Consider the following 15,108-nt stretch of genomic DNA (forward strand, 5'->3'; position numbering starts at 1 on the left):
ACCGGTTGACGTAGTAGTACTCTAGTTTTTTTTAAAGTGATATATTCTATCTATTTCTCATATGGTTTTTAAGCAATTATATTATGTATCGACGGAGAGCGTTAGTTTAGTTTCATCATCAGAATACGAGATTCCACTCGTATCACCTTTTTAGTCGTTCCATAACTCCGGATTTTTTCCGGATCGAAGTATTGCCGTTCACCACCAATATGTGAAACCAGCTGCCTACTAAGTATTTCCAAACCTACTAACTATCAATCAAAAGTCCAGCAACTAACTCGCGAGGCAATTGGAGTGTCCATGGGGGGCCATATCATTTAACACATCCTTGTTTAACAGACGAGCCTCCTGCCCCCTGTTCTATATAAAAAATGTTATGTGTGCACAATTTTGGCCTCGTTATTCGGCCTTAGCATAAGTTATATACTATATATGCTTTCGCGTATAACAAAGAAAAACACTCTTCATTCGTAATGTAGATTAAGATGAATTCAGTTTTGCTTTTCGTTATAATATGAAATGCTAAATTAATATATCAATGTTTTCGTAATAATCCTACAAACATGACACGGTCAGCTGTGATCACGATCGATGCAAATAGCTTAACGTAGTCATGCCAATTGCGATATGGCCGTATTCTAGATTAATATAAACAGCCGTATTTACGTAAAAAGCAGACACTTGAATGAATTTGACAATTTACACTAAAAAAATACAGTTGAATTGTAAGGTCTGTTTGTCAGACAAAGCTATATAAATATACAATGTTTTGTACAAAACTTTGAATTGATGCACTCTGTATCGTATACTTCAGACTAGTTGTAAGTTATTTAAATTCAAACTTAATTTAAATTCTTCTATATTTATTATATATAATTTCATTGTAGCTATATACTAATTATTAATATATATATACATGATATACTTATATACATGATAGGTATGATATGATGGAGCTATTACTTTATAATAGCTACAGGTATTTTTATATAATTGTATATCGGTATATATTTATTTATTCTTTTTTCACCATCTTTTTAATCTTGAAAAGTCTGAAAGTTATCGAAGTGTACCCGACGAGTGAGATTGGGTGACTGTTTTAATATTTATCAAAGAGATTTAAAAATATCACAGAACTGGTTGTTATATAACAATCCGGGCCAATATTCAAAATTAAAATAAACTATTTTTTGTATATGAAATGATTTAATTAAGAGTATTATTTTACAGCTTTAATTATTTTTAATGTAAACGTGAATTTAGAGAATTCGAGACATTTATTTAAACATATAAATACTTCAGAATGCTGTTAATATAAACGATTTCATATAAAGAAAAATTATATTATGAAAATCTACAAATATAGAGAAAGGCAGACAAAGAAAACCAGTGTAAAAGTGGAAATGGAAAAAAAAATATCTATATCTAAATGTTTCACGGGTATTGTTTCTAAAATCTGCGCATTTATTACTTATGAAGATCAAATTATTTAGTATACAATTTCATTTGATAATCTAGGGTATCTGTATCTTCACAGACTGAGAAAGCACGTACTATCCAATCCGCATAGAGAAATGAGATGCTTAAGAAATTTGCATTAGAATACAAGTATAATCGTTCGTCCGTATCTTGTTCCCAATGGAACGGGATTCATGCTTGCAAAATTGAATGAATGTTTATTATTAACTCCGTTACGTATTACGAAATTTATGTTTCATAGAAGTTAAGCTGTAAAAAATAAAATAAAAATGTTAAAGTTGACTATTAAATTTTTAAGTTCACCAAAGAAGCAAGCGCATTTGACAGCAGTTCGGTAGATCTACGAGTTGTAGCAAATATGATTTTCTAGTCTGTTTTCTAGAAAGCTAGTTTCCGCCTGTCTACGAAGAAGTCTACAAAGAAGCAAGAATAACACTCGAAACATTGGTTTATAAATGTATTTATTCAAAATGCTAACCATGTAACTGTAAAGGTGAAAGGGAATAACGTAAATATTTACTTAGAGCTCGACTTATTGTTTCTATCAGGAATTTATTTCCAGGATTTAATATCCCCAGCGTAGTTATTGATGAAATATTCATAAGAGCTAAGTTTTTAAGACAATCTTGATGCAAGTGCTAAGTTTTGTGGATTAAACTTTTACGTAGGAAAAGCTAAGCTAAGCTTTGAGATTTTTATTTCAGTATAAGATGTTTTTGAAGGCTTCTATCAAGTGTCTCAGCTTTAGGGTTTGCATGCTCACTCCCAGTCATGTTAGTTTAAAGACCCATACAAAGCGCAGTGGGCCAAAAAAGTTTTAAGGATTTTTAATACTAGTATGTGCATTTTATGTCTCTACCATCTCTTAACAAAGCTCGTGAAATGGAATCTATGATACCCCGGCTTCTACGCCACTCCCAAGCCAACATCTGTGCGTTAACCACTAAGATATAGCAGCTAAAGAGTATTTATGTTAGAAGGAACTATAAATTATGATGTACATAGCAGTGTGTTATCTCATAGTAAGTGTAAAGGACAATGTTATAATACAATTTTAACGAGATTAAAGTTACTTAACTTTCCTTTCGACCTTTCGACTATGAATCGGTTTCTTAGTGTAAAATATACTTTTTTCGTAATAAAACGCAGGAATTAACATTTTTTTTAAATATATATGTAACAACTATATATACGTACAGAATAAAGGGTTTTATTAGTGGAAACATTTATTTCCCACTGTATCAACTGTTTTATGCCTCAAAAAGTAATAATTTTTAGTTTTAGTGGAAAATTACTAAGTATTACTGTTTCCAGTAATGTATACTTTCAACTGCAGAATGTCATTAGCTTGTTGCTTAAGTTCGTTTTTCTTTTATTAATATAATTTTTACCGACGTTCTTTTTTTTTGTCTAATAAATTCAGACGTGGAATGCTCATCTAATATAATTTTATGGACCTCATGCGAATCGTCTTAGGTTTTGTCTTTGCTTTTCTCGATGGTTACGAACTCTCATATCTAGATCTATATCAGGTATCGACCTGAGTTGAAATTAGACCATTTTAATGCCGCGTAGGCACGGCCAACTTCTAAATTCTATTTTTCTGTATCTGTTGTAAAAGTGTACTTACTTTTCAGCATCGTGAAGCTGTTCGCGCAAAATAAAGAAGACAAGAAGAGAGTGGAGAAAGCGTTAAGCGAGTCCGGTCTACCTACGGGAAAGACGGACACCATCTGCCAATCTAAGTTCCAATTTGAAGACTTCTTTGGTTTCTATAAGAGTCTCACCCAGCGCACCGAAGTACTGAATATATTTAACAAACTGTAAGTGTCTTTATTTAAATAACTATATATATACAAATACAAAAAATAGATATTTTAATTTCATATGGCGTAATTAATGGATATTGTAGTTTTATGTTTAGTAAAAGTTTCCTGATAAAATAAAATAAAACACACTTGCCCCGCTCTTTGGTAACAAGAGTTCAAATTAAGTAATTTTTCCAATCTGATTTTTGGATAGTATTCCTGCATAGATGCGTTATCGAATATAAACTATGATTTTGGCGCGAATTCATAGTTTTTTTTAATCAAGATCTTACACCGTTTATATACCTTTATGATACGTATATGATAATGTTCCGAGTGTAAGAAATAGTAAAATTGACGCTAAATTACAACTTAAATTCAAAAAATATACCGTAGCAGTTTAGTATATCTTTGGAGATAACAATTCCATACCTTAAAATACACACGCCATGCCTATTCTGTGAAGTACATGTAAGTTTCTATAACATTTGCTAATTTAAGAGGATACGCCAAATTATACCGTGTATATTTCAACTTCAATCAACAGCTCAAAGCCAGTACTCAGATTTAGTTAGTTGAACTAATGATTGACTTAACCTCATACAACATTGAACAGTTGCGGTGGATGGAGTTAGTCTATCTAAATTTAGTTAAATACAAGCTACATTTAAATAGAAATGACAGCTGTTAAGTTTGACAATCTAAAGCGGGGCTTTTCAAAAATAACTGTAGAGAATTGAATGAACTACATGAATAGAATTTTCCCCGTTCATTTATTCTTCAATTTACCTAGAGTTCGCTGTATTAAGTTGTCTGCAGTTTTGTGGATGTCATAAAGGATTGAAGATTCTTGTAATAGATTGTAGACTCAATTTTATCAGATGTTTATTATTTTGAACTTAGCATTCCGGGTATATTACTAAAGGAACATAACAGAAACATGTAATTCGACTAACATATTGTTACGAGCTAGGGGATCGGATAGAAAGTGCCGTAGATTTCTTCAAGGGTTTATTTCTTAAATAAATCGATGAGGAATTTATAACCACAAATTACTCGCAGAAATGCAATAATTACACGCACAAAATATTTATTCGCACTTTATCGCTTCGGTGTTTATCTCTTGATATCATATTCAAATCTGAACTAATTGGTCGCATTTCAACTCGATAATGGGAATAAGAGAAATCTCTCTAGGCGGGATTGCTACTGAGTAGCGATTGCACAATTCTAGAACGTCCGTACTCTTTGTCTCTTTCGCACATTGCTCCGTCCTTGTCGTATGGCGTTCTAGAGTGCTCAGTCTAGCTTCGAGAAGGTACCGAACTTCCCCCTCTCTGGCGTATCATTCCGTCCTTGTCACACCATCATCATCACTATCGCCATCATCATCATTATCACCGTCATCATCATAATCATCACGATCAAAGAATTTTCCCTGTTCATTTATTCTTCAATGTACCTAGGCTTAACATATCATAAAACTAATAAATAATTGTGTGTTTAATTATCAAACACTAAACAAAATCAATTATTTTTTATATATTTTGTTTGAAAGGAATTTATGTAATAATTACTTCTGTCTTTTGTATACAGTACGGACGGGAAACCTCACCTATCAGCTACGCAGCTCGTGGACTTCCTCAACGAGGTTCAACGTGATCCTCGTTTGAATGAGATCCTCCACCCTTACGCAGATATGCAGAGAGCAAACGACCTCATCAGGACATATGAACATAATAAATACCACCAACAGCGGTCCCAGCTTACTTTTGACGGGTTTTTGAGGTAGGTTTGCAATTAAAGGAAAAAAAAAGTTTTAGAAGTCACCGTGACCACGCACGCTGAAAAAAACGCGAAACGTCGGAAAAAAATAAAATTCAAAATTATGTAAATAATTATAAGTATTTAATAATAATACATAGCTTCAATCCGTTTAAAAAGTGTTTTCTTAAAGTTTTGGAAGTATTATCGTGTCCTATTAATCCAACCAACAAGGTTTTTGTGAGGCGCCATTAATATATTTTTATTAAAAGACCAGTGTTGGCATTAGCACGCGTCGTTATCCCTGAGGTCGTATCCCGGGTTTGAACCCCGACTGTGCATCAATTTACTTACTATGTATATCAGGAACACTTGTATCGTGAGGAAACCGCCATGTCTCAAAATCAAAAATCGACGACATGTGTCAAAAAGAAGTCTTATTACTTCCTTGTCTATGAAATAAAAATGAAACGGATGTAATCTGGCTAAAACAAAAGGCTAAAACTGAGGTTGAAGCGCCACTTGAGTATTATAACAATTTTTCGTGATAACATGAACATATACGTTTAATAAACCAATAAAGATTTTATAGTTTAATTTGATAGAAAAACGCTTATACTAAATATATAAAGGAACTTTATTATGTTCAGATTCAAATCATTTAAATAAATGAAGCATTATCCATTTATAGTAAATAGTATATATAATTAAAATAAACTGAACTCTACGAATCTAAGCGTAGTCACGTACATTTTAATCCACTGTCAGCAATATTTAAATTGGCTTGTTGACAATACTCCAAAACGATTGTTTTCATCGCGTGTTGTTTATTAAATTAAAGAATATAGAATTTTCGGACCAGGTTTCATTACAGGTGTGTACACACAGTATATCAATTTTCAATATTGTCAAGAGAGTCACAGATCATAAAAAAACGTGTTCTGGCATTCAATTTAACTTAATTATCTTTATCATAACTAATTTAAAATTATGATAACTTTAGCTTTCGTTAAGACAAAGTTACGATCCTGATTTTGTACTTAGACAAATACAATTAAAGATTTAAGTTCGAACGAACTCTTTTCGTCTGTATTTAAACAGATATTTCTGTGAATGTAAATTGTTTTATTAGTTGAATCTTTAATATAAATAAGATAGTTATTTTTATAATTACAATATTCTTCTAGTTTTAGATTAATTTTACTTTAAAATTATTATTAAAATTACTTTACATAAAATGTATTAGCATTTAAAATACAAGTTTTTAAATTACCGCTACGCACGCTATTTGATATTATTCTATTGTTAGTAGAAATGAAAACTATAATGTTTTCATAATAGACCTGCAGTACTTAACAAAAGACATTTTCATATGAAAAATATTTTAATAAAGGCGGCTTACCGAGATCAAGACGTACATTGTAGAATATAAATAAATGAATATCATTTATATATTATATGTGTGATATATACGTTCTGGTTGAGGTTTTACTTTGATTGAGATTAGTCTTGTGGTATAAAATTGTCTGAAACTTTAACTTATTAATAACCATAAAATGTTTCTTTACCGTACTCCATGACCCAAAACGGCCCAATGGAGAGAAAGAATATTGCAACGTCTCCTTTAATACAATATTTATTTTGGTCATTAGTCTTCTTTGCCAACTAAAACGTTCACCGGCAATCGAACCCACGGACTTCAGGGTTTTCTTTTTCTACTTATAATTATTGTAAAATGTCTCGGGATTATAAAACTGCACTTATTAATATTTCATTAATAGCTTATTAATATTTTCAGCACGGATTCGGAAACGGAATTTGAAATCGGATATTTAAGTACAATTTACCATATTTAAGTTTAATTTACAAAATGAGGGTAGTTAAGCTTCATTTAATGAAGGGATACGCTGGGTTGAATGGGGTTTTATTTTACATTATTTTTTTTGCACTGGTTTAAGATTCTATGTATGTACAGGCCCCAACCCATTGTGTATACAAATACGTAATTAATTAAAAAAAAGCTTCCTTATCATCCATAACGTAACAATTTCTGTTTTGACCAAGTTATTTGTCCATTTGTTAATCGAAGAAAATTAAGCTTGCCTGATCTCAGCCACGAAGGTGAAAGCGCTATAGCGCGTGGTTACGGAAGGTCGTGCCTGTCTTGAAAACCTCTAAACGATACATCGACCTTCACCTTCCTACTAAGAATGTTGAAACCCATAATTTCACCTCGACTGGAACATATGACGGTTGTACATTGTACGTGAACACAAGATATATCTATAATGATATTACTCTAGTCTTGGAGAACGGGAGGTTGTTCTTAGATAAATACGATGCGTTTTATGTGTAAGTACACTGGCTTTGGACACTCGGTCAAGTTTTGTGACTGACTTTCATTGAGACCATTGAGTATATATGCTTTATTATACGCGTAATAACATCAAAGTAACCCCTAATGTTTCTAATAAAGTAATTTTATTTTATCTTTACTTACAGTGGTTGCCTGGAAGGGACGCTCGTAAGCGATAAGGCCGCCAGTTGCCCTCCTTTTGATTTAATTATGTTCAATTTTTTTATATATTGTAGTGTAACGAAGTGTAAATAAATAAATAATGTTAAAACATTTTTCTTTAACAGATTTCTAATGTCGGAGGATAATCCTATAGTGGCGCCTAACAAATTGGACCTCTGTGACGATATGGATCAACCCTTAGCGCATTACTTCATAAATAGCTCACACAATACCTACTTGACTGGACACCAACTCACTGGGAAGTCCAGCGTTGAGATCTATCGACAATGCCTATTGGCTGGATGCAGGTACTGTTTCAAATACTCTACTTTGATACGCTTATTGTTGTCTACAAGACAAAATGGAGAAATATCACTTGGATATAAACAAAATTTTAATAAATTATTTCTTTTCTACTATACTGCTTGTATTTAAGTTTTTGAAAGTGTTTTATAAATAAGATAAATACGATAAAAATTCACTTTACCTTACTTGAAGTATATAAAGAATTCAAATCCATTTACCCAATTAAGCTGCAGAGTACGTCTGAAACAACTACTTAACCTTCCATTTGCCAAATTTAATGTCAGCCATAAATAATAAATTTTTTAATCAAGTAAAATTATTCTCTTACGGGTACTCAAAAATGTCAGTAGTAAATGCTATGAGATTGTTATATGTATAAGAGAACATTCCGTTGAAAAGGTTATTAGGTTGACTAATTAGTCATAATTATATCATACGTTTATAATAAAGGAAAAATTTCGTAAAAATAATTTGTTCATGTCGTAAAAAAATAGGACTGTTTTGTGGGTATCAGAATAATACCGACCTGTAAGGGAGTAGTATTATTTTATTAATTTTATAAATCCATTGTTGATAACTGTTTGATCTTTTTAGGATTGTTTGTTTTCCATTATACCGATGATTTGACGATTAAAAATAACAGGGCGTCATCTTTAAATTAACTTTGGTTACGTAATATATAATACGCTGTTTACGATTAAGAACCTCTTTGGTTCCTCTAGAAAGCCCCCAAAATTAACGTTACATGAGAAACTTAATATTATACGAACGAGATGCACGGCACCTTCAGACAACCGTACTAATTTTAGTATTCTAGGCTCATATTATTATTACGCGTGTATCGTTAATCGCCTATGAACATGCTAATACTTCGAATTTTAGACGGTAATTTATTAAATAATTGCCTACATATGTATGCTTAATAATTTGTATCGAATAAAAAATTTAAAATATCATTGAAGGTGGTTCATTTCGTTTGCTTGGTTTATACATTACTTATGGGTTTGTTTCCCGGATAAATAGAAATAGTTAAATGTTGTGTCGTGTGTGTTCCGTAATAAAGTTTCGTGTAAAAAAAATCGTAAAATAACTTAAGCCGCAACTAGTAATAGTCACTTTTGGATTCAGACATTTTATAGTGACAAGGTACAGACACAAAATATATTAAGAAATGTGTTATATCTTATTCAGAATAGTACGTTAATAAATCTCTAACAAAATCTGAGCTTTCGTGGTTATTGCGTCCCCTGAGAGTTACATCTCTTAGTTCACAAAGCTTTATCGTGTTACATTGAGGAGCAAGATCTGTCTACTCACGAAATAACATAGTTTAATGTTAATGGTGTATTTTCTAATGGGCTCGTTGTTTGATGTTAAAATTTATCAGAAGTTACACAACAATTCCCAACAATCTTGAAGGGAATGGATTTTGTAAAGTAGGAACTCAAAACTTTGCATATGATAATTTTGGGTGCGTGCGTCTGCATTTTCAGCAAGTAAAATAGTCATCTGGACCACTATGACCGTAGAAGAAAGAAATCATTACTTTTAACTTCGCGCACTATATATTGCGGTAAAAATTACAGGAATTTTGACAACGCAGTGATCGGAAAATTGTTAGACTATCAGTTAGCGGTATCGTTATTTCTCTTATCGTTTAATTTACCTATCAAAATCTAATAAACGTTATTTTCTACTTTAATAAATTAATAAAACCCATGTTATCAGTTGGCGGTTGATGACAAATTTGAACATGCAGTATAAACAATGAGAAACTATGGATTGGAGAGAACGAAATAAATTATTTGTTATTTGTATTCCAAAGTACTTCTATACTATCTCTGTACCCAGGTCTCTCATTGTCTGATATAACTTACTAAGAAATTTTATTGTTTAAAATATAATATGTTTATTACTTAATGGAATTATGATAGACATAAAAATGTAACTGGGCTAGATGCTCTGAAATATAGTTTTTACAACACAAGTAATTATTTCAGGTCCATCTTTGGTCGTAGGTCTACTCCATTATTCTCCAACTTGAGCGCCATTGCACCGTTCCATTCGCAGCTTGTAATGTATGTGGCTGCAGATAAAGGCTGTTTGTCAGTCCCCAGAGGTCACTTTTCGCACCCCTACCCAGTCTTTTTTCATTATAAATGAAACAAATTATATCTGATCTTTCACGTATCTCACGCGACTTCTATGTTTAGATCAAACTAAAGTATGATTATATTTGAATAAACAAAACGCTTCAAACGGAAGTTCGCTTCAGGCGGACAGCTTACTGTTCTTAATAGATGATACACTATTTATATTAAATTATCATCGTTATTTTGTCTAAATTTCGCTTCGTATTTGTAGTTTATTCAAACAATAAATACTCAATTGCTTACGGGGAAAATGTTTGTGCAAACCCCAGCATGGCCCTAGACACGGCAATGTATTCCATTTAAAAATTAAAATACTTTCCTTATTAATACTGTTAGAACACTCGTTTATGGAACGTTCTTGGAAAAAGTTCTAAATAAATCATCTGATCGTCGAACGGAATTCGTTAGTAGATCGAAGCATGACAAAACCTGTTTATTTGTATTATCTTCTAAAAGAGACATCAATCGTTTAGGCAACTTACGCGAATACTCAATAAAAGAGTATATTTTTGGAAAAGAGTGTTATTAATCACTCTCTTTTAATTAAAATAAATATACTCGAGATACTATGTTCTGTGTGAGACCTATATTATGTTAATAAATGGATGAATATCAATACTAATAAAATTTCAAAGTTCTTCTTAAATAATAACAATTTATCATGCATATCCAAATTAAGATTCAAACAGCATGATTTACTTAAAGTTGCCAGAATGTAGGAGAAATAAATTAAAGATCAATATCAGCAAAAGGTTTGAATGTAACCTTTGAAACTATTTTCATGAACGAATCCAAAACAGATACGTAGAAACATTTATATTAAGATACATTCTTATAAATTCAGAAGTATTTTGATATCTTAGTAGTATTGGCTTACAGTTTATAATGGTCTCAGATGCTTACAAACACTTTTTAAATAACCCTTGGCGATATAAAACAGTGAGGAGAGTTTATTGTATTTTTATTGTGTTTTTCATCAGTTCTTCGCCCTTAATTTCATAACTGCCAGTAAACGAAAATTTAGTGGCTGTTTTAAGTGAAGTTAGTATTCGGACCTCGTCGATTTCTCTACTATTCCCCATGTCCCCATTATAATATACGAAACAAGTGCGGCCTTTTTTAGCTTATTGCGGCTTTTCATTCAACTTTAATAGAATTTCAATGTTAGCAAACGGAGCCAGCCAGAGCCTATTGATAAACTTCAATAATAGGTATGAAAGGCAGTTTATATGGAAATGTAAACAGGCTGTGTTGTCTCTTTGTTATGAAGATTATATTACTGTTACATAATTTGTAGATGAAGTCCTACTAGTAGATTATGAAAATAGATATTGCGTTTGTAAATTAAGATCCAGTAGGGGCAAACAAGAGTTTTACGGCAAAAACTAGTCCATGCTATGTGTCTATTTGTCACCTATTCTAAAATTATAGTTATATTTAGATTAAGATTACCGCTTCAACTATAAAACAGGGGTGGAATTTTAAAGCTTTTTAACAATCTTTATACGAAGCACTCTCCGTGTGTCGGACTCTTGAATCTAAAATGTACTGTTTTAAAGTCATACTTTGGAGTTACGTTACGTCACAACTCATTATGTTTTAATCCATCAAATTATTTAATTAAATTAATGTTGTACATTACGGTTGGTATGTTATATAATTATAATTAACGCCTATTATAACTAAATGATTTTATTGGATTCAAGTTAAACCCAAGTTTTTATTTTTTTATAAAATCTCTGGTTGACCAGTTCTCAAATGAGGTCCAACTTTGTTTAAAAAAGCCATGAATATTATTGAATCCGGTTCAGGCAACCCCCCTGGGGTTTACAATCATGACATACCTCCCTGGAGTATCCCTTGTGGGTTTCATGAATTATACAAGACAAAGTTTGACAAAATTTCAGATTCATTTGTTTTTCGATAAACACGTGTGTGAAAAAATTGTGTTGAGCGTGATAACGGCGCCGTAAGACTTTTGATACAACTGTAGGCTTAACTTTGTCAAAGCTATAGCAAAGCCTTTGTCCACTCACTCCCAACTCAGATACAAGAGAAAACTTAGTTAATAACTGTAGCGGATTAACAATGAACTATATCTTCAGGTGTGTAGAGCTGGACTTCTGGAATGGTCGACTAGACGAGCCCGTTATCTACCACGGCTACACAATAGTGCCACAGATCAACGCTCGTGATGTGCTAGAAGCGATCGCCGAAAGTGCCTTCAAGACCTCCGATTATCCAGTGATACTGAGCTTCGAGAACCATTGCAGCCCGCGACAGCAGACGAAGATAGCAAACTATTGCAAAGATATATTTGGAGATATGCTGCTGGATAAGCCCTTGGATTCACATCAACTTGAGCCCGGTAAGCTATATAGTCTTTTACAGCTAAGTTACAGCCTCCCGTCCTCCCATCCCAGAAATAATTATTATTTTGCCGGCAGAGGTTTCCATTAGATATAGGTAAGTATATCTCCATATTCTTGACATAAGCATTAACTTTTGTTTATGTTCTCCGGTGCTTTATTATAATTTTAGTATTTTCAAATACGATTACAAACGTCAAATTGAGCACGAATAAAGTAGATTTAAAATAGAAATTTAAGAAATTTAACTAAAGTATACGCTTTGCCAATCATTTATTCTTTCTAAAACCGTGACAATGTTCAAACATGTCAATTCTTCCCTTTCATACTTTAAATAACTAATATGTTTTGGCAATAAAATTTGTATAAAGTAACTCATAAATAAGATTTTCTTAGCATTTTATTTTTAAAACCCGGAGGGTAATTTTAGACAAATGCAACATAAAGTTGTACGCGCTTTCCTAACGGTTATTGCAGAGTTAACTTTAGCAACAAACGGTTCAGTTTATGGTTTAAAACTTCGAGTTTTACTACTTTAAGCTCCGGTAACTCTGAGTGGGCGAGATGGTTCTTTTAGAAATAGTGTACTGAAAATAATTCTTAGCGACCTTTCTCGCAGAGAGTAGTTAGTGATACAAATTACTACAAATATTTACTTAACATTGTATAAAGCACGCACGCTTAATAATTAATACCGTGTTCGTGGTTTCCAGAGGAACAAAATTGTCTTAAAATATTTTAATAAAATAGTCATATTGATGTGTCTGCATCATGCCCCACTGGGGGTTAGAGAGTAATCTCTCTACTGTAGTACAAATATAATGTCCCGTGTGACTGCATTGTAATTTAGTAACAGTCGTTCTGTCTTTGTGCTTAAAAAAGCGTTATGCTTTGAAACTTATTCGAATTTATTAAAATATCTTTGCCATTTAAGTTCATCACCTCACAAGAGTTCTTGTCAAGTGCTGAGGCTTGTTGATAAAGTCATAGCGGCTAATTTTACGGTCGTATCAGTACTATCGATCGGGTACTTACGCAACGATCAAGTGAAGTGGGCTCATTAACAGGGTCCCCACTGTGCTAATTGATAAATTACTTGCACTTAACCAATATAAGTCATGGTGATTTTTAATACGGCATTTTCCTAGACATATCTTAGTGGGACTTAGCCTTCGAAACTGGTTCGTTTTAAATAACTTCTAAGGATTTACCAGCTCGCAGTTTTTTTAGTATAAAATATCTACAATGTTATCACGAATCAGAATTTCACTATAAGAAGTCTTATTGGAACTCGGGCTACTATTTGTTGCGATCTTAAACTTGCGTTCCTAGGTATATCCAGAAAACAGCAATTAATTTTAAAGTTAAAACTAATCTATGATGTTTCAGGGGGAGAGCTCCCACCGCCGTCGATGCTTAAGAATAAAATAATAATAAAGAACAAGAAAAAACATCATCATCACCACAAAAAGGAAGAGATTGTTGTAGTGGTTGAAGAAAGCGAACAGCAAGTGCCCCAGGGTAATGGAGAAGTGGCGCATGGATCGGTAAGAGATAATATAACTTTTCAGTAATTTCATGTTAGATTGGGGGGAGTACCTACTGTAGAACTACCACCATTTTTAAAAAAGTGCCGAAAACAATTTCTGTTAATTTGTCTATTGGGTGCAACAAAACTAAACTTTAGAATTTAATAAAAATCTTTCTAATGCCTAAAGTTATTTTTTATTCACCTTTTAAATGTTAATTATTATTGTTGTATCCAGTAATTCCTATACACATAAAATGTTGTTTATAAGATTTTGAATTTAAGAAATAGAAGAAGTTTTACGCAAATAAATCAAGGCTGCCATCCTTTAAAACTCCGTATTTTTACTGCAGCTAATTCGACAGGGCTCAAAGGAATCCAGTGAGACCTCGGAGTCGGAAAGTTCTAGTGAGGAGGAAGCGGGTGGCACAGGAGAAGTGGAGGGGAGTTCAGAGGAATCGAGAAGAGAGAGTCATGCTGTGGCAGAAATTTCTGCTCTTGTCAACTATGTACAGCCTGTGCATTTTAGCTCGTTTGAGAATGCTGAAAGTAAGTATAGAGCAGGTTGTAGAAATTAATTTAAATCGATGGCGTTTATAGTTACGTTCGTTTTTAAGGAATCGTTGTGCAGTAAATATTTTCACCCCTTCGTTGTTGATATCCCCAGGTCGCACTACACGTAGTTTCTTGTAAAAACAGAACGTTTCTCTAAACAAGATAGCGTCACACGGATCCAAGATTTTTAAGTTTTTACTGGCATTATCATTCCCAAATTACACATATAATTAGATCAAAAACAGTCTCCTACGCAATTAAAATCCATATAATAATCCAATTACACATACTATGTCTTACCTTTATTTATAAACACAGAATAAACTCAAATATATAAAACGATAAAGCCTTTCGTGTATAACTTAAATTAAGTTTGAAATAAAATGTACGTGACAAAATATTATTTAGGCTAATATTATACATTTTCCAGAGAAAAATCGTTTCTACGAGATGTCATCGTTCGATGAGAAACAAGCGACAACGCTACTAAAGGAGCGACCAGTCGAATTCGTTAATTATAATAAACACCAGTTATCCAGAGTATATCCCGCGGGAACTAGGATTGTTTCTTCGAATTTTATGCCGCAGGTAGATATGTTTTAAAACGATTTATTTATACATACATTTA

At 32.6% G+C, this 15,108-nt stretch overlaps 1 protein-coding gene across 2 annotated transcripts in view; it reads left to right on the top strand.

Moving 5' to 3' along the window:
- The window catches only part of LOC123718988 (1-phosphatidylinositol 4,5-bisphosphate phosphodiesterase classes I and II), a 70,449-nt gene that overhangs the window by 45,516 nt on the left and 9,825 nt on the right, over positions 1 to 15,108 (top strand). The window contains exons 5-11 of one of the 2 annotated variants that reach the window (XM_045676025.1): positions 3,117 to 3,302; positions 4,884 to 5,075; positions 7,695 to 7,877; positions 12,134 to 12,396; positions 13,787 to 13,944; positions 14,279 to 14,474; positions 14,911 to 15,068. In XM_045676025.1, coding sequence (XP_045531981.1) covers positions 3,117 to 3,302; positions 4,884 to 5,075; positions 7,695 to 7,877; positions 12,134 to 12,396; positions 13,787 to 13,944; positions 14,279 to 14,474; positions 14,911 to 15,068 — 1,336 coding nt within the window. The remainder of the gene's footprint in view (positions 1 to 3,116; positions 3,303 to 4,883; positions 5,076 to 7,694; positions 7,878 to 12,133; positions 12,397 to 13,786; positions 13,945 to 14,278; positions 14,475 to 14,910; positions 15,069 to 15,108) is intronic. The other variant, XM_045676033.1, reaches the window with a different exon arrangement.

This window comes from Pieris brassicae, chromosome 2 (assembly GCF_905147105.1).
Source record: "Pieris brassicae chromosome 2, ilPieBrab1.1, whole genome shotgun sequence".
Classification (NCBI taxonomy): domain Eukaryota; kingdom Metazoa; phylum Arthropoda; class Insecta; order Lepidoptera; family Pieridae; genus Pieris; species Pieris brassicae.